General features: G+C 35.1%; 1 protein-coding gene across 1 annotated transcript; it reads right to left on the bottom strand.

The window, feature by feature from the left end:
• Positions 1-1,842: 1,842 nt before the first annotated feature.
• On the bottom strand, positions 1,843-20,905 carry LOC128990410 (UDP-glucuronic acid decarboxylase 1). Its single transcript, XM_054412762.1, has 9 exons — positions 20,556-20,905; positions 13,280-13,365; positions 11,628-11,798; positions 9,779-10,064; positions 9,054-9,167; positions 7,428-7,615; positions 5,550-5,682; positions 4,864-4,997; positions 1,843-4,476 (listed from the first exon to the last, which is right to left on the bottom strand). Exons 1-9 carry the CDS (start codon positions 20,614-20,616, stop codon positions 4,360-4,362), a joined length of 1,290 nt encoding a protein of 429 aa, XP_054268737.1. The 5' UTR covers positions 20,617-20,905; the 3' UTR covers positions 1,843-4,359.
• Between the last annotated feature and the right edge of the window lie 5,767 nt (positions 20,906-26,672).

Here is a 26,672-nt window from a genome sequence, read left to right as displayed (position 1 = left end):
AAAATATTTTTAGGCTCTAAAATTCGTGGTATTTGCACTAGTCTCATAATAACAGCTGTTTTACATTATGAAGAGTGACCCAGGGCTCGGTCATGGGCTCATTTTTATTCATCCTTTTCACCAATGATTTTCCAGATTTCATTAGGAATGACAATTGTGAAACAATAATGTACGCCGATGACACAACTCTTCTATTTATGCATGACTTACCAGGAGAATTACACTCCAACATCTTATCCTTTAAGCACTGCAGTACTGCTTCCAAAATGACCTGGTCATTAATCCATAAAAAACAACCCAGCTAAATTTTAGCCGAAGACATGAACAAATCCAAAAAAATCCTGAAAAAAACTCAAAACTGCTGGGCCTGACAATGACAATTGACAAAGACCTCTCCTGGAACGACCACATTCACAAGCTGACCAAGAAACTTGCATCTGGGGTCTGTGTAATAAAGAGGATGAAGTGGATAGGAGGCCTGGAAACAGCTAAGACAGTATACTATGCTGTAACAGAATCACATATAAGGTATGGCTTAATATCTTGGGGAGGAACATCAGAATCAAACCTCAACAAAGTCCTGGTGCTCCAGAAAAAGGCCATAAGGGCACTCTTCGACCTTGAGCCCTTAGACAGCTGCAGGGAAGCATTTAAATCCCTTAAGCTTCTAACAGTGACAGCACTCTACATCCATGGAGTTGGCCTGTACACAAAAATACCCCCGCCGCAGCAAACCTGCCGTCTAAGCGAATTTCCATTTGGCCGAATTGATTTTCAATTGATCTATTTAAATAACATTAGGTTTAACGAGTACCTAGGTTTGCTGCTACAAGGAAACTAATAAAGTAGTGTGTTTTTAGTAAAATATTGATAGCTTACTATAAAATAAATAAATTGGCCAAGTTTGATCAAAATATATCCATAAACAAGCAAACTACAACATTTTACAATATTCTCCATAAGAATAACATGGGAATTTTAAATTTACAATTTTTTTAGTTTTCTCCGTAACCAATAACCGTACAAAAACACTTTGATATACTGAATTGTTTGTTTTTTTAAGCTCTTTAAGAAGGTTCAGAGAAAAATTGGGAAATTTTGTGTTTTGAGGGTAAAAAGTGAGAAAAACCAATTTTTACCCAATAAAACCCCCCATAAAACCCTGTTCCCATGGTCCGATCTAGCTGGATCGCGAACTCATTCAAGTTTATCCCGCCTTACACCTTCAAACCAAATTTCATCAAAATCGGATAAAAATTACTCAAGTTATCGTGTTCACGGACACATATATATATAAATCTATATATATATATACCTATATATATATATATACCTATATATATATATATATATACATATATAAAAATTTGAACGAATGGTGTTTTTGGCCTCTGGGGACATTAAAATGAAAAAGTAGATCGGTCCCGGGCCTAAGTCTTACCATGAGACCTACGGTAATAGCTACTTCCCTATAGGGAAATTCGCTAAAAAAACTATCCTTCCCAGAAATGAGAAGTTTCACTCCTGCCACACCAGAAGAGCAGCCTTCCGATCCACCACACTACACATTACAGCAGAAAACCCTCTTATATTGGCCGCAAATTCATCAACTCTCTTCCAAACAACCTGAAGAACGCAACAGGAAACCGACCCAATTTTCAACACAAAGAAAATGTCAACTGTTTAATATTCTGGATTTTTGTGTTGCCATTGTATTTCTTGAAGAAATAAAAAAATGAAAATGTCTATTGTCTATGTTCTATGATCCAGCAGCACCAAAGTACCCAATGTGCCATTTGCGTTTACTGTGATGAGAGAATTAGGATCAAATAAATGAGTCGGTTGTAATACAAAATTAAGTTGTACCTGTTAAAATATTTATAACAGAAAGTACAAGTTCATCACACTCTTAATCTTCAGAAAGCTAACATTTGTCAAAATTTTCACATTGAAAAGTGATTATACATAAAACATTTTGCATTGATAAGCTAACATCAAACCATAAACAATAATTTGTTTACTCTTTACTATATATTTTTTAATTAAACAAAGCTTTAAATGCATAAATATAGATCCACAATTTAAATACATTATTATTAACATTTATTAATTGACATTTTAACAAAGTAAACATCTTAAACAAGGCACTTTAAAAATTGTAGATATAATTTTGGGAGTAGGATGAATATAATATTTACACTAAAATATTAACTATAAACTATATTCTTATAAACTTACAACTATAGTAACATTATTGCACAAAATGACTATCTGTTTAAGTAACTCTAAATCGGACAATAACCTATTGGTTCACAATAAATTTAAACTGTTTTTATGTGGTAGGTGCATATCAAAGCAATCAACTCAGGGTAAGTATACAACAGAATGGAAATATCGGAACAGTTATGTTATTAAGGATACCTCATTATGAAAACCGGGTACACAGAGAAATTGCAAGCAATATTTGCCATTGAAAACAACAGTTTATTGACATCAATGTGATCAATGTGGTAGGCATTTGATAATTTAATCAACATTGAAAATTAAAAATTCAATATCTCAGTTACAAATGATTTATGACAAGAAAATCAGGGCAAGACTCAACACCCTATCAAAACTATTTTCCTACCTCAAATTGATATTTTCATAATTTTAAATTTGCTATGACTCTACAATATGATTTTTAGTTAGTAATCTTATTTATGGATTTTTGTAGCAGGATGTCTAAAAGATTTTAATTAAATAAATACATTTTAAAACCTAGATTTTTTACTTTTCAACTTCCGCCCTATACCTTTCCAATTTCCTCTTTTCAAGCTCCTCACATCCGAGAAGTAAATTTTCTAAATAAAAAAAGAATGTATCTTACATCAAACAACTAGATTAAACACCCTTTTATACATTTGTGTACATGTCTTATATATAAAACCATAAAACTGTTTACACACGAAGACAAGAGTCTTGAGCTATAATTAATGACAAATCAACTATAGTAACACCCTGTACAAGAAGAGCTAAAGCTAAAATTAAATATCACAGAAAACAGACACACAGCCTTGTGAGTTGGGAACTGTTTCTAAAATACAATTAATTCTGTGTCCATTCAGCAACAGTCATACAAACAAATTCTAAAACTATATTTAAATTTTCCCAAGTTTAAAATTAAAATGAAACAACATAAACGATTTAGGAACAATTCCCTTCTCTCTAGCACAGGACCTGCTATGTACCGATCTCACCTCAACATATGACGCTCTGTACATATTTACACAAAAGTTTATTCTTCTCACACGAGTTTGGCACATAGTACATTTTATAGTGAGCAAGTGATTCATAAGCTTTAACTGTAATTTTACTAAAATTTACTCACAAACCCTAAATGAACAATAAAAACCAATTAGAAACGGTTTACTTCACTTAATTTTAACAATAATAGACTCATTTCAACCACGATTTTACTTTTTGGTCCTTCATAAACAAAACTGACTGGTAAAACTAATCAATTTAGCATGAAAAATGTTTTCTAAGCTTAATTTTAAGTTGAGACAGAAAGTTAGGCTTAGTTGTAACTAGTGAGGCAAACTAGGATGAAAAGTCAGTACTAGTGTATATGTAGTAAAAAATGACTAAGAAGGGCCATGTAGGCTAACATACATGCATGCCTCTCAACTGGTTGATTACTGTTGCCTTACTGTAGTCGTTTCTAAAATTTCAGACAATTCAATTTGTATTGTAAGAAATTTAAAACTTTTGTCATTTATTTGATTTCTTATTTAATCCAAATATTACAAAAATCAAGATTCAACCAATATTGACGAGTTCCAGCAGGCCTTATAGACTGCCTATGTTTAATACTACCATTGTCTATTGGATATTAAAGTATACATCCCATCTATATGAACCAGCTGCCCCAATAAAAAAAAGAAGTTGTGTGAGTCAGTCACAGAATTTGCTAGTGTTTAAAATTCTATTACCTACCTTATTTTTGTTGCTGACATAGATCATGACAGTTGCTATAGCTCATAATAAATCGATCCATCAGTTTGACTTGGTAACAGACATTGTGTATTCGACAGAAATTTGTAATTTGGATCAGCCTAATCTGTCAGTGACTCACATCAACTACCGTATGACGAATTTGGCGAAAAACTGGCGACAACTTTAACATGGGGATGGAATATTTAGTTGTATCAATAGTCAAAGATACTACTTTCTACCCCTTTATATATACTTTTTTATACTAAGACTACTTGGAAAGGCAACACACTATTCACAAGCAAACATTTAATTGGTGTAAGTGAAGTCTTTCAAAATTAATTCCTTTTACTGATTCACCAACATTTAAAATTCATAGACCGATTACCCTGGACTAAAACCATCTGTTACCACTGGTATTGTGAGTCGTCTGCCTTTGTTTTCTGCAAGCACTTCCCTGAAGTATGCTATCGTCCTCTTTAGTCCATCTTCTAGAGAAACCTGTAGAGTTCAATTGAATCATTATTAGTTGATGATTTAGCATTATAATGGTACATTGACTAGTAGCAAACTAAGTCCCGTGTACCTATTAATGCAACCAAGCCCTAGACATCAATCAATATGAGTAACATAGAAGAAATCTGCTTGTTTGTTTATAAGGTTTGCTTCTGTTGATTTAGTGTTGGTAATTTAATCTGTCAATTTAGGTCTTTAAAAAATGTCGGTTCAGTTTTCAAGCCTACCCGTGCAGAGTTTACCCAAAGGAAGAAACTACCCTCGAATGAATAAGGTAGGGTATTACATGATTTGAACATCTTATTAAACATTCCTCTTGTCTTGATTGTAGGAACTTAGCTATTGACACCAACAGGGTCGTAGCAAACTCACTTTGGGTTCCCAATTGAGGTACTTCTTGGCCCGAGATATGTCAGGTTTCCTCCGCTGGGGATCGTCCTCCACAGCCGCAGAGAGTGAGATCGGATTGTTTCCTCCCACCAGCTTCTTGATAATAACGGCAAACTCTGCACAACAAGACAGGAACAATAGTGATGGATACATGATAAACTAATTCCCTCTGGTTTGTACCAGCAACTAATTCACAGAAGAAAGAATTTTAGAAAAGTCGGGATGGATATTTCATATTTCCATTTCTAAATTGCAATATAATACTTTGCGTTAAGACAGTTTCAGAGTTAGTTACATTTGTGCTACCCCACTTCATACTAACAACTGTTACTCGTGAATTATACAACTAACCTTTGAGGATGTTTAATGTTTTAAAGGAATAAATAATTCTAGGAGCGTTTTCAAATAATTCTTAGTTCCTTCTTTTTTGGCCAACACATTTTTTTGATGATAATCAAAATAAGCTGGCGATTTATTTTCAGACAATAAGAAACAGATTGGAGGCATAAATATAACCATGGCACAAATCACCAAAAGAAGTGTAGGCTACTGTTGAAATAACTATAATATGTATAGATAGACTGTAGACTACTAAGTATTAATACACAAATACCAATCATTTAATCAGTTACAACAAGGAAAAGCAATTATTGAAGATAAAATGTAACCTTTTATAGAGTGCTCCACAGGGTTGCCAATATTGATGGGTTGAGTAAAGTTGGAATTCATCAGAGCAATCAACCCGTCCACAAGATCCGACACATACTGGAACGATCTAGTCTGATTGCCTCTTCCGTACACCTATGAAAAATGCAACTTATAATGTCCGGGAAATTTAAAAAATCAACTACAATTGAGTATGTTTTTTGCACAAAACAAAGGCATGTGAATACATCATCTTTAGACTTTAGGGGTTAATATTTACAAATTCCATTTCTAAAAGGTTGTTAAGCCTGGAAACCCCTAAAAATAAATGTTAAAAAATCTAAATTCCAGGAAAGTGATTATTTAAAATAGTCTACTGTAGACGCCTTACCAAACAGCCAGTATTCAATTTTTCTTGGATGCTATGTCCTTTACTAGCTATTTTATAGCTTATCATTGCTCTCAAGAATATTTAGATTTGACAAATGTGTGATGGAAAATGCCATTAATCTGCACTTCAAATCAAGGCAAGGCAACACAATATAAACCTATTTTGTTGTAGGAGTGTCTGTTTTCTTGGACTATTTATTTTTGCCTCTTTTAATGACACCACCCTTTAACGAACACCTCTTATCCAAAGTGATTTAGAAAAGAGAATTTACCACAACATAAGATTAATGTTGTTGAAGTAACTTTACTATTTCCATTGAGTATACACGTACTAGAGTATCCACTCAATGGAGGTTATCGTTACCTGAACAACGCTGTTGCAGAGTAGTGTCAGCGGCCCGAACTACTCCACCTCGGGCTTGTCGGTTAGGCAGTTTGTTTTTTTTTTATTATTGCTTTCGTTGTTTTATAATACATGTTTAATACTAAATGATTAAAAGGTCCTCAAAGGCGCACTGCACTACTGACAGACTACCGCGACCCAAGTGTCAGCGGCCTGAACTATGCTACCAAAATCGGTAACAACTATTAGCATTATCTGACCCCTCTTATATGTGTATACTCAATGCTATTTCTCAGCTTATTGTGTATTTCGTGGCATCTAGACCATTTTAATGTCTGCAGGTAGTCAAAATAGTTTCTTTCACATGGATTGATACTGGATTGATTTTCTCTTTTTTTACATTAAACTTTGCAGTGATTATTCATTAAACAAAACACAGGCATCACAATGCGTCATGATTACTTTCAGCAAAAATTACTTAAACATACACTTCATTGAAAACTAGTGATTGATGTGTTAAAACAGAATCTCGAATTTCAAAACTTCCAAAACTTTGAACAAACTTAGGAAAAATTTGGAATTTGATTGGAAAGTTTTGAAAAAGTGTTGATCTCAAATTCATGTTATTATGTGGCAGTCAGAAGTTTAATTTATTTCAATGCTTGTAGTAAAACAAATATTTTTGTAGGTTTAAAGTGTCCCCTATTATCTGTGTTATTCATGTTGTTATGTCTGGGTCAGGAGTCCTATTTCATAAAATTCTGATTGTGTAAAAATTTTACTATTAGGCTACCTTAACTTTTTCTCACTTTAATCAGATAAGTAAAAAAAAGGGTTATGGGTTTAGATTTTGAGATTCAGGATTTGATTGTTAAAACTTTGGTTTTAGTTTAAAGATTTGAAGTTCCTGGTTTTCACCATTTAAGTTAAATAATTTTGACAACATCTTATTATGTACTTTGGTGGCATCTACAATTTGTAATTTTTTAAGTCTGTAAGTACAGTAAAATGTTTCCTTTTGCAAGGATTGATACTTATTTGATATCCTCTTTATGAAATTGTTCTTTGCAGAGAAAAACCGCTAGTGTGTATTATGAGACACAAAATTACTTGAACGAAATAAATCATTGAAAACAATGCACGGGGAACAGACAAAACACTGACTTACAGTTATAGTCTCATTTCGTAATGCTTGCAGAATGAAGTTAGACACGACCCTGCCGTCGTCCATGTGCATGCGAGGTCCGTAAGTGTTGAATATGCGCGCCACTCGCACTGACACCTTGTCATGTTTGGCGTACGCGTAACTGAGTGTCTCGGCCACTCGTTTGCCCTCATCATAACAAGCTCTTGGGCCTAAACAGCGAAAACAAAACAATTTTGTTTGGTAAGCCTAAAATTAAGATAAAATAAAACAAAAATTAAATATATGTCTATGAATTTCTAGGAGTTTAACTCCTAAAAATAATTTAACTCCTGTAGACATAATACAAGGTTTGAGTTTTAAGCTTATTAACCAGAGAATAATTCACCTGAATTAATAAAGAAATCTTTGGTTTGTTAAAAAAATCCATAATATACTGACATACTTTTTCAACACATCCTCATTCCAATTGAAAATTAAGTAGAAAATTATTTAGAATCTTTCAGTCAGAATGAAGGTGGAAGCTTTACGAACAACCAACACTGTTTAATTACACTACAAAGAGGCATTCTTTAACTTTTGAGTTATAACAGTAGAACGCCTCATATCCGTCCTTGACAGGACCGGGGCAAGGTTGGAACGCCCAAAAGATTGTATATAAGAAGGAGCATAGCCTGCAGTCTCCGCGGCCTTGGTAATCGACCGAGACAACACCCGTGAGCGTAGCCTGAAGTCTCTGCGACTTTGGTAATTGTCTCCCGCGACGGCGGCAGCACTTATTATTGGCAACAGTGGTGATCATCTACTGTGATTACGGCAACATCCGCGATTGGCCTTTCGGTTAACTGATCGCACTTGGCGCTATCGCCCTCAAAAAGAAAACAAGTAGACGGCGAACACTAGGTCGGATATAACAAGCAGTCAGTTATTCCGAGGTCGGAAATGAGGGGTTCTACTGTAGGCCTACATAAATAAAATTGCACGATGACAGTGACTTTAAGTAAAATTAAAAGCCAGTAATTACTTACAAGGTTCCAAATACCTATTGCGTTTAAAAGAATTGCGTAAGCAACCGATTACTACTTTGACCTTGCACAACAAGAGGTGGCATTCCACAAGGCTTGTTTCTTTTCACCAATACTGTATCGTAGACTAAATTTGTAAAACTGAAAATTTTGATTTGGAATCTTAACTAATTAATGTCCAACTCTAAAGTTTGCACAAAACTTAATAAACACAAAGAAACAATTATGTTTTGTTTACCTTAAAATACACAACAGACATTTTACACACGACCATATAAAAAAAAAATTTTAAGACAGTAGATTTAAATTCAAATAATTCACACATTGCCAAAGCAACTGAATAATTAGAGCAAAATTAAAATCAAGGTTTTGGAGAAATACTGGATTATTAAGAAATCAGGTAAAAAATTTGAAATTAGACATAATAACATGTTTTACTTCATTTCTCATACATTCAAAAGACTTTGAACATTGAAAAAATACGTAGACTTGAAGACCACATATCTTTCCCGTAAAATTCTCGGTTAATGTACTAACTGAGAGACTGGCTAGCGCTTCTGTTGTCAGGAAGTAACAACAAAGCAATTCTAAGCTAGATAAGCTGTCTTAATACAAAGACACCTACCTATAGGATTGACATGGCCCCAGTAAGTTTCAGGCTGAGGATGAACTTCCGGATCCCCATAAACTTCCGATGTGCTGGCAATCAACACTCTGGCCTTAACTCTCTTTGCTAGACCTGCACAGATGCAAGGGATGATTATAGCTCCTCACACATCACTAACATTTAAATGTTTGAATGACATGATAACTGGTGAAACTAAAAAATGGGATTGATAAAGAATGAAAAACAATCTAGGATTGCTTCACGATGAAGATTCTAGGTGTTAAACTCGGTTTTTACTTTAGTTGATAATTTTAAGCAGGAAATAGTATATATTTAATGATTATCTGTGCCATTGAAATGTTTACGTTGTTTGTAAGGACATAGTCCAAATCCAGGTGTTGTTGTTAATATAGACCTTAACAATCCCAGGCTAGACCTAGCATCCTAGGACAAAAAAATCAACCTTTTGTTTTGAATATCCCAATGACTTCCGGGCATTAGTATTTAATTTTTGCAAATGATTCTTGTTACCGATGTATCCAATTCTTGTACAACAGTGCCATAAAGACTCCAAATTGATTTTGTTTTTCATGATTGCCATCTGCAAGAATTTTTACTCTAAAAACCCCTTTAGCCTTTGGTTCTCGTTCCAAAAATCAGGGGAAAAAATCCTGCCCCGTCATGTCTCAAACTAAAAGTAAAATAAGGCCCATGCCTAATAAAAGCATAATAATGATACGAACCAAGAACATTGATTGTGCCGATTGTGTTGGTCTTGATTGTCTTGACAGGATTGAACATGTAATGAGGTGGACTGGCAGGGCTGGCCAGGTGGTAGATCTCGTCCACCTCTATGAACAGAGGGTTGACAATGTCTTGGTGGATCAGCTCAAAGTTCTCATGGCCCATCCAGTGGTCGACGTTAGTCTTGCGGCCGGTGAAGAAGTTGTCCACCACGGTGACCTCGTGGCCTCCCATCATGAGTCGGTCAACCAGATGTGACCCGACAAACCCGGCACCTCCTGTCACCTAAACATAGGAAAAAAATGTCATCTTAATACACATAACATTATTTTCTTAATGTCGATCCATGGATTTAAACATTTTTAGCTTCTAGATCTTGTTTTGGCAAATGAAAGGTGAAAAATACCTATTGTACTGTCAAGTGATCCTATTTTTTTCCTGTTTTATGATCATTTTCAAAAAGTCCATTTCCATTATTAAAATGACAATTAAGTAATTTAATACAATCCTCTATACCACTGGGATTGTGAATAGTCAATACATACATATTGACCATTAAACAAAGAATATGTCAAGTAAGAAATAATGGTAGCAGACACTGGATGTCATGACTCACCGTCTGCCAGCAACACCACACATCCACTATCACTAATTTGGCCAAATATTTTTTTAATAGTTCTTTGTTCGTGTATTCAAGTTTGTATCTGTGTTTATTGCAACTCTTCACAACCACAATGATGACAACTAGTAGTTGCTTGCTTATCTGGCACTTTTGGGACTTGGGTGTAGCCAGATTATTGAAAATGATGCCGGATTGATGTGTGGCTGCTTAAAATACTCGTTACTGCAAGAATAGCGAAAATACCGCCAATTTAAGAGCGTTAAAAGGAAACTGTTGGTTGGCAAGCCATTATTCTGTTTTTAAAGGTGCTATCTATGATTTTAGTAGTAAAACAAGCGTTATTAATTATTAAAATAAAATACATCTGAATTTTATTAAGTACGAAATACAATCGACGTCTACAATTTTTATTTGATTTTGATGGCTCTTGATTCTGCTGATCCCTCCCGACTCTGCGGATAGCTCCTGACTCTCCCACATCAGTAATTAAGTTTTCAACAATCTAAATACTGCCCAAAGTAATTTGTCCAACATGCCAGATTGTTCGGAACAAGACAGTTAAAAGTGGATAGAACCAGAACAATAACTGCTAGTTTGGGCAACAAATTGGTCACTTCACTTGTGGAATGGGAGTAAACAAATTATGCTCCAGAAAAAGCCTACGTGTTATAATTTATCTGAGGTGAACGTCAATATTATTTTTGTATTATTATCATTATTTATATTTAGATTTATTAGGATACAGAAATTAAAATTGTGTAGCCTATTTAATGAAAATGAAAATGGCAATAAAAATGGAAATGGCTGGTATTTTTGATTTTATGGTAGTGTAGATAAACTTTTGAAAATAATATTTGAGCTTATGATGTGGTTCTAATTTTACTCTGACTGAAGTCGAAGATTTTAATGGTCAGATGTTGAAGGAAGTCAACATTAGATGTATGACATTCGGATCGATAAGAAAAAATGACAAATACTAACTTATATAGTCTGTGTTACAATTAGGTAAATTTAAAAGTTTTCAAGGGTGTATGCCCTATTTTTTACCCATAGAACTCATTAGATTATTCAGTATTGTAATTTTGTTTGTTATAACATATTTTTTTAAAGAATTCCAGATATCCCCACACAAAAAGATTCTGCAATCATTTGCCTTATTTAAATAAAATGTGTCTAATAATTAGTCTGAAAAAAAAAAAACTTATAAGAAATAAAGTAACAGTTACCAGGATGCGTTTCTTGGCTCTGTAACTGAGAAATCTCACAGTGGGGAAAGCCTTGGGTATCCGTCGGTCGAGGGATTTGAGTTTGGTCTCCAATTGTCTGATCCGCTGCTGCGCCTCCTCTAGAGCCGTCACATCTATAAAGTGACGGGAATGATCTCCTTCACCACCCACCTATACAAATGAATCTGTTTTAGAATGTATTTTTGTGCTATTTAATCACCTGTGACAATATTTTATTGAACACTGATGCAGTTAAATAGTTATGCAATTTAAATCAGGACCTCTCGGAAAATATTGTCAAGTACAGTACCAAAAAAATCTGACTAGTAAAAAATTTTGAAAGTTTGCCACCAAGAACGTATTGTATAGGTTTTTTTAAGGTAAGATTTAAAATATCAAACAAATGTTGAGTTTAGGGTCCTAGAGGCTTACCACAGTATATTCATATTTCTAGACATATATAAATCAAATTTGTGCTTAATTAATTTACAAGCTTTAAGTATAATTGGAGATTCTAAATTTTCACAGGGAGTAAGTTTTAAGAACAAAGATTTTGTTTGGATACAAAGCAAGCTATCAAAGTTGCTTTAACTTAGGTTATGAATTCAAGTAAATATATGGCCTAGATATGAATATGATTGATAATATTGGCGGTTAATCACTGGTAAATGGTACAGCTTGAAATACACTGTTCTAAAAATATTAAAATATAAATGGCCAGAGGTTTTTCAATATTTATTTTTTATGCATTTCTGTTGTAGTGAAGAGCAGACAATTTGATAAAAGAACAACTAAAACCTCCAGTTGTAGAGCATATTTGAACTGGTAAAGAAACGGTCAGTTACTTTTTAGGTTTTATTCAGAACATTAAAACTTTACAGTGATAAAAATAGATGTAATGAATTTAAAAAGAGACTTATACAGTATTCAAAAATATATCAGTGTTGTGGTCAGATAGCAATCAAAACAGGATGTCAACCTCAACAAGGGAATATTTGAGAGATAGGGAACTGAAAACAGATGGAGCAGAAATAGAAAAGAGACATCTGGGGCTCGTTTCATAACATACTAATATTATTAGTTTGTATTCTGTTATGAAACAGGCCCCTGGGGTTGCCCTGGCCTTCTGAAACAGTCAGATTAACCCATCACTGGTGCAAAAAACACTAAGGTGATTACAACAGCAGCACAATACATTGTTGTGAACAGGTTGGTTGGTTTGTGAGTCACATATTTATCGTGTATTGATACACCTCCCTTCAAAATATCAACTTAATGGCATTAGCAGGGCTTCTAACGTAAATGATGAAACTTGTTTATAAACATAGAATCAAATACTGTGCTGAAAGATAATATTCTGATAGGCTTTTAGATGCTTAAATATTACATGACAAATTTTAATTATTTTAACTTTAAATTGGCCTATAAACTATTTTTATAATCGTATCGTTTATTGTATTGAATAAGTTGCACAAGAGTGATTAATGAACATTACAGGTTTTCATTCAAAATTTAATTTCCAATACCCCAACAAGTATTGTTCCCAATTCTGCAACAAACAGTGTGGTGCCAAAATAAACGTAGAAAGATTTAGGCTTATCATTTGATTCACACGACAAACATAAAGCTCACAAAAACAATGTTTAACACACCTCATGCCGTTCACTGTCTCTCTCTTCCCTAAGCTGGGTGTCCAAAAGGCCTTCTGTCTGAACCCAGCTTTTGTACAGCAACAAAACTGTAACAGGGATGTCAAATTAAATAATGTACAAAAAATAATTTACATTTAAAACCACTGTTAATAGTATTTATAAAGAAATGAAACCCAATGAGTTTATAGAGAAATATTGGATACCTATGGATTTGAGTTTTGGGAGCTATCTCCTTAATTTTCTAAAGCAGACTTTTGTACAAACACACATAAATGTACAGTCTGTTATGTAGGACTCTTATCCCATTTATTAAAATACTGGTAATTAAAATTAATTATTTAAAAAGTAATGTTAATTCATACACACCTAATTTGTCATCACAAAGCATAATATATAATATTAAGTTGCTTCTAATTTTATTTCCTGGTAAACTAATTTTCATTACCTACTTTTGGTTGGTTTGGTAAGTTTTCTGACAGGTTAACACCATTATATTAGATTTGTGAAAAGCATAACTATTTTTCTTCTTCTTTTCTTAATAGACAAGGTAGGCCTACTTAAAAAAATTGCTATTTAGAATAATATTGATTAGGCCTAGTACAGAAGGGTAGGTAACATACACAAGATTTTCTGACGACTTTGACAAGGCAGGGGTTATTCCTGCCTTGCACTAGGCCTATTAACTGAAACCAAAATGACAAGAATACAATTAATTGATACACTATATTGCACATAGGCCCGACCTATGATTCGCCAAGACAAGATACTGGTTATTTAATGTTATCTGATTCTAGGTATTCCTCAAGGTAGGTGATTGAAAATAACCTATAATCAGAAGAGGGTATCACACCTTATCTACTCTATCTCACGAGAACACTCAAAAGAAGAACCTCTGATCCATGCTCGAGCCTGGTTGCAGCACAAAAATTACACTTTGAATAAATTAGTATTTAAAAATGTCAAATAGAATGGATGTGCATAGTTAATATTCATGTGATTGTAATACTGCACAAGTTGATTTTAATGACCAGGTATTTTTTTTTGAGTTCACCATTTAGGTTGACAGGTGTAGTTAGTATAACGAGAGAATCTTACTGAAGTCTAAACACTTTTTTTGGGGGGAGGGGAGGGTTTGTATGGAATGTAATTTGAAACTGACCATAAGTTGGAAACCTTATGAAGGAATGACTCTTGCTTGCACTGCCAGTTGAAAATTTCAGAAGATCCTTAATATTACAGTAAAACTGGTTCTAGCCAACAAAAGCTTCAAATTATTCATTCTAATCTAATCCTTCTTTGCCGTCTCCTTAATCTGGATACCATAAACAAGATAGATATCGATGTCAACGTTTAGTAATTCAATGAAACACCGCTTTCTCCACCTCAATTTGATAATTAAATTTGAATACAAAGTCAGAACAATTAAGTGGATAGAAGAATAGTTTGTTTATAAAGCAAATACTTGTGAGTGGCAAAAAATTAAGATAAAATGAGGTTGTGGGAGTACTTAAAGAAATGGATGGGACTTTTAATTTTCTTGAATGAAATAAATTTTATGCACTAAATTTGTTAGGCCTAATAATTCTGTCTATTAGGGGCTATCATCTTTAGGACACCACAGATAAGAAATGAAAATACAAAACCAGATTACTAAAATGAGTGATTTATAGTTATTTACTTTGTGTTATCTGTTAGTAGTTCTGAACAGATCCATATTTTTAAATGGAATAGGTCAATAATTATGTAAAAGAAAATGCACTTTGAAATGGCAGCAACAGTTAATACCCATAATTTACAATCAAGTAGAATAGAAAATGCACTTACTTTTAGCGAATTTCCCATAGGGAATAAGCTATTACCGTAGTACTCATGGTAAGACCTGGACCCGGGACCGATTTACTTTTTCGTTTTGAGGTCCCTAGATGCCAAAAACACCATCCATTCAAATTCATATATATATATATATATATATATATATATATATTTATATATATGTGTCCGTTAGCAACATGTGTCAAATTTGGAAAATGCATTCATTTCATACTAAACTAGGCTATTAACATTTTACAAAAAAAAAAAAAAAACACCTTTTTCCCCTCCTTGTTGCAGCATCCTAAGTACCTACTCGTTAAACCAATGTTATTTAAATAGGGAATAAATACGATATTTTTAAGGAGACATTTTAGTGTAAATCCAATCAGGCGAATAGAAATTCGCTTAGTCTGCAGGTTTGCTGCGGCGGGGGTATTTTTTAATAAAAATTGGGTCTAGTTTCAGGGGAATCAATGTTTCAGTTCAAGCATTGTTATGAAACTCCAGCTGTTGTCAGAAATTAAAAAGTGAGAAGAAGGACATATGTTAATTGTAAACAGTCAATGGGCCGAGTGAATAAAAACAAGTAGAGCAAGTATTTACTTGCGAGTAAATACTTGCAAGTAGGCCTATTCATTCCTCCAAGTAAACTCTTGTGAATGAAAGCGACTCTTTACTTGCAAGTAAATACTTCCTAATTCGAGGGTATACTTGTAAGTATTTAGGTACCAAGGCGTATGAAAGAAGGTGTGTGCATATTGACGTCAGTGCGAGCAAAACGTGTTTTATTTTAACAAATCTTATGTTTTCTTGTAATTTTCCAAAGACTTTTGAATGACAATCATTACGAATTAGCATTGAATATATCCTATTTAACACCACGAATACTAGACAAATATTTTTTTTATAGTATTCGTGTATAACACTATTTAGTTTTTTATATATAATATTGTGTTGTATTCAACATTGAATATAATGTAGTAGTGTTATACAATGTGGCAGTAGTATAAAACATTTGATAGTAAGTACCATTTAATCAAATTAGCTGCGCAGCATTTTTGAAATTATTGAGCGAAGCTCTTATACGTCGACTTTTATGCATTTCGTAATACGCAAACTCCTCCTAGACGGCTGAATCAATCGTTTTCAAATTATGCATGGTGATAAAGACCATATCGGTGAGTGCCAACATCTATATGGCGTTAAAAAAGTCTCTCAGGAATCCGCCCCACTGGGTCTCAAAGTTTCAATGTAATCCTTATGGAAGCAGTATTTGACACATAAACAAAGACATATGATCAGCTGTTGACTTTTGAATGCAGTAGATAAATAAATAGCTGTTAGCATTATTCCACAGATATTAGAACATAAACGGTGGAATGGATCATAAATATAATCAAATGACGACACGAGCTTGAAGTCCGTGACGTAGGAAGTGGTGAAGGAAGTAGTAAAGGTGAGCAGTCTGGAGTGTGGAAACTGTTTAAGACTATGAGATTTAGGTAGGCATCTGCATTCCTAAAATTCTATGGGAAGGGAGGAAACAGGTCCGCGACGTAGGAAGTGGTGAAGGAAGTAGTCAAGGCTAGCTGTCCGGAGAGTGGGAACTGTTTATGACAATTAGATTAAGGTATCTGCATCCTAAATTGCTATTGGAAGGGAAGGAAACAGGTCCGCGACGTAGGGAGTGGTGAAGGAAGTAGTTAAGGCGAGCTGTTCGGGGTATGGGATCTGTTTATGACCATTAGATAGATTAAGGGTTTTGCAATCCTAAAATGCTATGGGAAGGGAGGAAAACAGGTCCGCGATGTACGAAGTGGTGAAGGAAGTAGTCAAGGCGAGCTGTCCGGAGTGTGGGAACTGTTTATGACCATTAGATTATGGTATCTACAAACCTAAAATGCTATGGGACGGGAGGAAAACAGGTCCGCGATGTACGAAGTGGTGAAGGAAGTAGTCAAGGCGAGCTGTCCAAAGTGTGGGAACTGTTTATGACAATTAGATTAAGGTATCTGCAATCCTAAAATGCTATTGGAAGGGAAGGAAACAGGTCCGCGACGTAGGAAGTGGTGAAGGAAGTAGTAAAGGCGAGCTGTTCGGGGTATGGGATCTGTTTATGACCATTAGATTAAGGGTTTTGCAATCCTAAAATGCTATGGGAAGGGAGGAAAACAGGTCCGCGATGTACGAAGTGGTGAAGGAAGTAGTCAAGGCGAGCTGTCCGGAGAGTGGGAACTGTTTATGACAATTAGATTAAGGTATCTGCATCCTAAAATGCTATTGGAAGGGAAGGAAACAGGTCCGCGACGTAGGGAGTGGTGAAGGAAGTAGTTAAGGCGAGCTGTTCGGGGTATGGGATCTGTTTATGACCATTAGATAGATTAAGGGTTTTGCAATCCTAAAATGCTATGGGAAGGGAGGAAAACAGGTCCGCGATGTACGAAGTGGTGAAGGAAGTAGTCAAGGCGAGCTGTCCGGAGTGTGGGAACTGTTTATGACCATTAGATTATGGTATCTACAAACCTAAAATGCTATGAGACGGGAGGAAAACAGGTCCGCGATGTACGAAGTGGTGAAGGAAGTAGTCAAGGCGAGCTGTCCAAAGTGTGGGAACTGTTTATGACAATTAGATTAAGGTATCTGCAATCCTAAAATGCTATTGGAAGGGAAGGAAACAGGTCCGCGACGTAGGAAGTGGTGAAGGAAGTAGTAAAGGCGAGCTGTTCGGGGTATGGGATCTGTTTATGACCATTAGATTAAGGGTTTTGCAATCCTAAAATGCTATGGGAAGGGAGGAAAACAGGTCCGCGATGTACGAAGTGGTGAAGGAAGTAGTCAAGGCGAGCTGTCCGCCGTCCGGAGTGTGGGAACTGTTTATGACGATTAGATTAAGGTATCTTGGTATCTACAATCTTAAAATTCTAGTATGGGAAGAGAGGGAAACAGGTCTGCGACGTAAGAAGAGGTTAAGGAAGTAGTAAGGCGAGCAGTGTGGAGTTTGGGAACTGGAAACAGTTTGTAGCAGTTAGATTAATGTATCTGCAATGCTGAAATGCTATGAGAAGGGATGGAAGCATGGCCACGACATAGAAAATGGTGAAAGAAGTAGTAAAGGCTAGGCAGTGTGGAATGTGGGCAATGTTTGTGACAATTAGATTAACGTATCTAAAATACTAAAATGCTATGGAAAGTGATGAAAACAGGTCCACGATGTAGGAAGTGGCTTAGGAAGTAGTAAAGTATGAACATATTGTGAGAACCGTCTGTGGCAGTTAGATTCATGTATCTTCAATCCTAAAATGCTATGAGAAGGGAAGGAAACAGGCCCCACAACGTAGGAAGTAGTGAAGGAAGTAGTAAAAGCTGGCAGTGCAGAGTGAGGGAACCGTTTGGGCAGTTAGATAAATGTATCTAATACTTAAATGCTATGAGAAGGGATGGAAACAGGTCTATGACGTAGGAAATGATGAAGGAAGTAGTAAGGCTTGCAGTGCAGAGTGTGGGAAGTGTATTTGGCAATTACATTAATGTATCTGCAATCCTAAAATGCTATGGGAAGAGAGGGAAACAGGTCCACGACGTAGGGGATGGTGAAGGAAGTAGTAAAGGTGGGCAGTGTTGAGTGTGGGAATGGATTAATGTATCTGCAATGCTAAAATGCTATGGGAAGAGACTGTAGACTGTAGGTTAAAATGATTATGAAGCACGAATCGTTACATATTTCGATACGTATTCAATAGTTTACAATAGAAATTTACAACTAAGTTGACAACAGCTGAGTTTTACTTTATAGAGGCTAAAAACAAATTTTATTCCCTAAAGAGTAAAAATGCTACTTTAGACCCGCAAAGCATGCACCAGTGACGACTGTTTTTACTGCAGTATGACAAAAACAATATAATATGAACCCTTGATGACTCCGCTCAATTTTGTGGATGCCTCTGCGAACGCCACCTAGTTATTTGTGTTTGTTGTACTTTTTACAAAGTGCTTAAACAGTCTGGAGATATAAATCAACTACTCGATTCATTGTAACCTAAACTTTAACTTCCCTAATCTAACCTACCTTCAAAGGACTTAGGCCTAATACAGTCACGAGTCCACATAACATCCAACCTACCAACCTCACATGTCTTTTTCAACTTATAAAACAAATTTTAAACTGTCCGAGAAGTTTGGTTGGGTTAGGTTAGGTTAGAATAATGTCAATTTGTTGTTTATTCATTTTATTAAAACTGCCACTACACTATTATCCTTACGGGACATAACGGTTACATGGTCAAAACCTAAGTGAAGAGAAGAACTAAATGAATTCCTTCAATTCATCATCCAATCCAGTCCCCAGATCCAGATTAAATATGTCCGACCTAGAGGTGTTTATTAATGTTAATTAGTTTTAATCAAATAATATGCCTACATAAGTTAAAGATAGCCTACTTAAATTAACGTTAATTATCTTTCTATGTGTGGATTGTGAGGGTAATATTTACATTAAAATAAATATTTAATCAATAAATGTGAATTGTGCTATTAACTTCGATTTTACAGTGTAGACATTGTACTGCAGATTCAATGTTCTTAATAAAACATTAAAATAAACTTCAAAAAATCGTAGTAAATTCATTTTTGTGGCAGCAGAAAAAATTTTGCACCATTATTTTCAGGTGAAAAATCTAGTTTCTAATGATATATAAATTAGGTACTATAGAACTCACTTGGTCACCCTCATATATAATTACGGCTGCACTTTACTTTAGGTCCTACACTCATTCGAATGAAAATATCGATCAATATAATCGATTAATCGATTGTTTCATTCGATATATCGTTTGGTTAGTTAGGTAACTTAAGGTTAACCTAACCTAACCAACCAAACGATATATTATCGAATAATCGATATTTTCATTCGAATGAGTGTAGGACCTAAAGTAAAGTGCAGCCATAATTACCAGTTGTTTGGCTAAATTCGGCCTGAAATAAGTTACTAACTTAACTCATTGGTGTACAGATATATTCATTTCACCATTCAATGCAGTTTCAGAAAGTTATAAGCCCAATTAAATAATTAATTCGTAGTTCAAACGAATGAAAATGCGGGACGGATGGTTTTACAATTGAATGAAAAATGTGGAACAGGTGGTTTTACAGATTAAGATTTGTCTGATTCACATGATAGGCTAGAATGGATGGTTCATCCGGATGAAAGTAAAGTCAACTTAAGTTAGCCGGCATCGGATGAATCGGTTGGTGCGCAATAACCGGTAGCATCGTTTGTTTCTAATTCCCATCACTAGGCTACTACAGTAAGCTTAGCATATCTTTGTGCCAATTAGTTTGAGAACTGTGAAGCTATACCAAGTGATGCTTGTCTCTTTAGCAGAGGTGCAATGGTATTAGGAGATAAAATATAAAGACAGTTATGCATATCTTAAATGTAAACATAGCCTGTAGTAAAAGGGCTTACCAACAATAAAACTCAGTGCTGCGAAAGTGACTTTGGCATATGTGCTGCGAAAATGAAACATCGTCACTTTGGGTTATGAATTACCTATAATATCCCTAGTTCAATTCATTATCGATTTACCAATTAAACTGCAACTGTTTAACTTATTTCATAGTAGGCCTAGTCATGAAAATTAACTGCTAGGAAAAAAAGAAAAACACACTGGGATGAGTCCAGACAAACCAACCGACAATTAATTAATTGATACATAGACGAAGGACAACACAACACAACACACTGCACTGAGCGAGTAACTTAAACTTAACTAAACTATTAAACTATCGGAGCTGGGATTCATCATTCATGATTCATCTGACAACCGACAACCAACAACCAGAACCAAGAACTAAAACTAACAGAACAGAAACAGGCCGTCAGACCGATCCGATCACAACAAAAAACTAAACAAAACAACAAAACACTTGGACTTGAAAACAGACTACAGACAGGCCACAGGGACAGGAGACAATAGAATAAAACAGAGAAGATAACACCTGATTTTCCAAAAATAGTATAAAAAATACTATGGTATACAAGCTTGTAGCCTTAAGACTGTTGATTATAAGTGATGTAATATATACATATATAAATGTTTTACATATAGCTTCTATTCATTTGTTAAGAGTAAAAATAAATCACCAAATGATTTGTGTAGTATAATTAGTCGTACAAATAACTAATTTCCTCAAAACTTGAACTGTTAATGATTTAGTTATAGATTAATCATAGAATAGCCTAGTCTCAGGTCATCTACTCCTTTTAACTATGATCATAGATTAAACATACTCCTCACATGATCAAACATACACCCTTACTGTTAGAACTCGTGTGAAATAAGAGCAGAACAATTAAATGCTTCCCTGTTTCAGGTTACAGATTTTTCCACCACCTACCAGTAGCCATAAGGGACTTGCCTATTTCAAGGTTCAAGGCAGTAATGAAGGACTGGTTGATAGAAAACCCTTTTTATGACCTGTCTGAATTTTATAAAGTAGGACTACCAGTTTTGTTATAGGTAATGCTCATGCACTGACTGCCTTGCATGTCTATTTTCTTGCCTGTTTTTTTTGCATGGTTTTGCTACAGTTTTGTTTTGCATGGTTTTATTTGTTTCCTTATTATTATATTTATCTAACTTGCATTTTATTTGTGAATCAAGAGATGGACTATTTATTATTTACTTTATTGTAAGTGACTTAGCCTATTGCTTATGCTTAATGGCCAAATAAATCATTGAATCAGTGTATCAAGGAGCGTGTTTTGTAGTGTTTGGGTACTTTGTATTATACCAATAACACCTAAATTGGTAAAATAAAACCCTTAGGTTAGGTTAGGAAGGTTTTGTTATTTAAACTAATTAAAATCTTATATGTAAGTCGATTTATCGGTGTGGTGGATATAATACGAAAGTACCACAATTTGTTATTGCTATTTCTAATAAATACTAGTTTAACCAAATGGAAATAATACCCCGCTGCAGCAACTTCTAACAAAATGAATTTCTATATGCCACACTACGCTACACTACAATCATTTTAACCCTAAAAAATGAGGAATGTCTCTCTTATTTTGCTTTAGTGTGTTGTTCTCTCTCTAATTGCCCAATTTAATATTATAGTTATATCACGGCTACAGAAATATACTCTTTCAGTATTTACAACATGTTTAAAAAATAAGCGGTATCAACAACTGACACAACTTTAGATTCAGATTCTTTATTGGTCATCAAACACATAGAGTGCAATAGATCGTGTCATGCAACACGCAATAATATGCATCTATCCCAAATACATAATTTGTCAACAACTCTTATAATGGGGTTTTATCCAGTGGGAGTAGCAGCTTGACTGGCTTGTGTAGCCGAGTGGTTATGGTGCTCACATAACTAAAAAAAGGTCACCGGTTTCCGAAACTGGACTCAGCTGTTTATGATCATTGGCTTTAAATAAATTATCCTACTGGCTAATGAAACGAAACAGCTGATCTTAGTCAGTAACAAAGCTACACATCAGATCATCTGAGATCATCTCACTCCATCCTACACTCATCCTACTCATATTTGGGTTAAAATACTTACTTCGGTGGCGTCCCCATCTCACTAATTTATTAATAAATTGATATGGTTTGATGGGTAAAATCACAAAAAAAAATCAATAACTTTTAAACCGTAACTCTTACAGCATTTAAGGTTGTACCACATTCTGTTAAAGAGTTAAAGAGGGACCATAACATACCGTACTAAATCAAAATCTTTCGAGCAATTTTCTTGAATAACTGATATTTTTCATTGCCGGTACCGTGGTAGATCACCTTTAAAAATGAAAATTTCAAATATATATATAAAAAAAAACTATGGATTAGTACCTACCACATACGAACACATATACGAACTTCATCAAAATTGTATTTATTTTGAGTTGTGTAAAATTTGTTGTTTCCCCAAGATCTTTAACATGACATTTGTACTGGCCCGGCGATGACTCCTTTGTGAGTCGAAACCGGTTGCAATTTAGCAACACATTGATCACGTAAATGCAGGTATTTACAACAATTATTTAGTTCTTATGTTTGTTTATATACATTATATACAAATTTTATCAGTGGCAAAAAACCGAATTCAGTCATATCCAGACTAACCAGTCCTGTAATCCAGCTACTAGGAGGTCACGAATTGTGGATATTTATAGGCATGCACTGTGGATGCGATACTGGTAACGGTAAAAGACCAAGAGATTGTTTAATTTCTGGAAGGTTTGTCTTAACTGATTCTGGGATGGGTTGTTTAGGCCATTCATCCTCATCTTGAAAAGATGTTACAGTTAGAGTTTCACACCAGTAATATACCTATTTTTATGAATAAGACCAATTCGTATATACCAAGGAAAAATGTGGTTCGGATTCCACTATAAACTGTAGGTCCCTTAGTTGCCATTTGCTGTATGGGCTATTAATTAACAGCCGTGTCTAAGGAATGTCGGCCTTAGTCACTAACAAGACTACAAGATCGCGCCACTCATCCTACACTCATCTCCATTCATACTTGGCTTAAAATACCTACTATGTATGGTCGCCATTTCATTGAACAGTATTAACAGAACAGTTCAAAGTGATTACTTAAAAATGTTCTCAACATTTTGTTCACTGTAGTAAGTGCCTTCTGACTACGGTATACTTACCTGTACATTAATTTTTATTTATCATATGATGTTTATTTATTTAGGTACCATTAATTAAATTATTATTGTTCACTTTATCTTTTTACTGAATACACGTATTTTTACTCGCATTAAGAGTTCACAACTTCATTCACAAATGAGCACCACAACGCTCTAATTTTGTAACTGATACTCTTTTCAAGGGTGAAACCTTCGTTTTTGCCTTTTGCTTTGGTTATCACCATGTTCTTTTTAGAGCTGAGATACACAACTCCACAGTAACTGTTTTCTGATGTATCACAAAATCCATGAAGCTCACAGGAAGATGAAGAATGATGCAAGTATAGAGGCTATGATAGTTTTTCCAGTTCAGGAAGTTGATGAAGTACAAAATCTCTTAATGATTCTTGTAATGAAGGGGGCAATAGATCATCCCAACCTGTACCTTAAGTCCACAACTGTTGCATTAGATGTTTAGCCCAAAAATATAACAGGACTCACATAGCCTAGAGGATCAAATATTTTTGACAGACAGGACAATATATCTCTTTTAGTAAAGGGTGAAGAATTTAAGGACTGCACGTCAACATGAAACGTAAAAACATCTAGTTTAGATTCCCATCGGATGCCTAAAACCTTTATAGTCTCCTTATCATCACCATCAAATCGTAACGGAACTTCTTGATGCTCAATAGGGATTCCGCTTCATCGCTTGACCACTTCCTACGTTGGAAGCCACCACCTTTAGAATCTCAATCAGTTGATTTTTTATAGCTAGTAGACTTTAGAGAATCAGAACCAGTTACAATTATCATCATCAACATAGATATCATCCATCAAAACCTTTGCTGCTAATAGATATTTGTTTCCTTCATCCAAAGCTAGCTGTTGCAGAATTCGAATTGCCAAAAATGGAGCAGATGACACACCATAAGTCACAGTGTTTAACATGTATGTTTGTAAGGGTTCAGAGGGAGAATCGCGCCAAACAATAGCTTGATACGGTTGATGTCTACTATCAAGTAAGATCTGTCGATACATTTTGCATATATCTGCAGTAAATGTGACCAGGTGCATTAAATACAACTCTCAACTTAGTAGTGGAGCTAGCTTCTTCAAACACTAGATGATGTGGAAGATAACAATTAATTAAGGCCTTTTCACACCGGCGTACTGGGCGTTTGGTACGTTTTTTTCAACAAATCGCTGCCCATGTTATCATATGAGTTCGTTCACACCGCGCGTACAGAACGTACTGTACGTACAGTACGTACGCGATGGTTTTGTGTGAATCGCTCGGAGAGCGATTTTTCTAAAACGTACGTGGCGTACATGGGCTCGCGCATGCGCAGTGAACACTTCAAAACCACGTGCTCAGCCAGTGTTACTTGTCTGACTGCAAACGAACAAGTGTACGTTTTGGAAGTTTCTGTGCGGTGTGAAAGGACCGCGTACGTACTTTACGTACAGTACGCCCAGTACGCCGGTGTGAAAAGGCCTTTATGCCAATCTCACCATGAGGTAGGCCTAAATGTTCCATATGGTCATTATTCGTGAATGAACTTAGAATAATCCTTTCTTAAGGATTCTTGTTTAGGACATAGTTTACGTTCTAAGTTTCTGAAACAAGAAGCAGCATACCTAAACGACTCTCCAATATTGGGATCTTCGCCTGTAAAAGGGAGCGGAACTATGTACCTTCCTTCCTGATTCCGTTTTACAACATTACAATAGATCATCTCACATTTTTCTTCTTCCGGGTTAACTGATGCATAGACTGGAACTTCTTCTAATACCCCAAATCGTCTAAGTTAATCGTCTAAAGAATGTTTAATGGTTACAAAATTGAAAACAATAAATAGATGAAACCTGTTCATATGGCTGTATTTTGCCGTTAAAAACGATTGGACCCATCAAAATATATCCGAAACTACTTTAGTAAGGAACGGGGTAACCTTTGGGAGCATGCATCCGCCCGCCATCCATTACCTCAGGGTACAAGTCTGCACCCAACAAAAATTAAATTTTTCCTGGTGCGTCAAAAAGTATGATCTGCAATTTCAAAATGTTTGTATTCGTCTTTGATATATTCTGGAAGGGAGATAGAAGGCATTTGAGATGTAATTTTCTTAAGAATCACAGCATTAGTTTGAAGGCAAAGTTCAGAATCAAAACGAGGTTTTAGAGTGCACGATACAACTCCTTTAGTAGAAAACAGTAGATTCTGCAATACCAGATACTTGTTCATTGAATTTATTTCGAGGATGGCACAGGCGCTGACAACAATTCTTCAGTTATAAAGAAAGTTTGAGATACAGAATCAATCAAAGTTCTAATTGGATGGAATTGACCTGATCTATCTGATTTATATGAATTAAAGCAGTTTCTAAGGAAGACAAAACTAAGGAAGACCTAACACTGCTGCATGCATGCAAGGGACTTGACTTACGTTTTCAGCTGGATGAATGGAATTTTCATTAGGACCTACTTTATTATTCTGCCCTACCCTAGCCTGAGCCTTGTTGGTTAGACCAACATCATCATTATGTAGCAAACTGTTATACCTACGTCTTGCTCCACATTTGAAACAGCTAGTCTTTGAAGTACACACATTTAGTTTATGTGAAGTCCGTAAACAATTAAAGCATTCTGTGCTTTAATCCAATCCCTACGCTGAGCCGGAGTTTGTCGTCCAAAACTTTCGCATTTATAAATTGTGTGAGCTTCCTTGCAAAATAAGCATTGTACTGCATTGACATTAGATACACAGGCTCTTTGATGAAAAGAAGGCTCATTATTAGTGTATTGCGTATGCTTATACGATTTATTTACGGAAATTTCTATCACAGAATTCTGGATAGTTTCAAGGGCTCTACATTTTTCATCTAGAAAACTAAATTGCCAAAAGTAGGCAATTCAATAT

This window comes from Macrosteles quadrilineatus, unplaced genomic scaffold (genome assembly GCF_028750875.1).
Source record: "Macrosteles quadrilineatus isolate MER2022 unplaced genomic scaffold, UCM_ALF_1.0 Scaffold_3__2_contigs__length_128488019, whole genome shotgun sequence".
NCBI classification, from domain to species: Eukaryota; Metazoa; Arthropoda; class Insecta; order Hemiptera; family Cicadellidae; genus Macrosteles; species Macrosteles quadrilineatus.
The sequence above is the reverse complement of the archived record's forward strand: the minus strand, read 5'-3'. Positions and strand labels throughout refer to the sequence as shown.

Bases quoted from the DNA above. Each gene is read 5' to 3' on its own strand.
- LOC128990410 (XM_054412762.1), bottom strand. From the start codon at position 20,616: ATGTTTCATTTTCGCAGCACATATGCCAAAGTCACTTTCGCAGCACTG. The intron at 10,065-11,627 runs GTAACTGTTACT...TCCTATGTTTAG, and splicing joins GAGCCAAGAAACGCATCCTG to GTGACAGGAGGTGCCGGGTT. The intron at 7,616-9,053 runs GTAGGTGTCTTT...TTCGCTGTTTAG, and splicing joins GGGCCATGTCAATCCTATAG to GCCCAAGAGCTTGTTATGAT.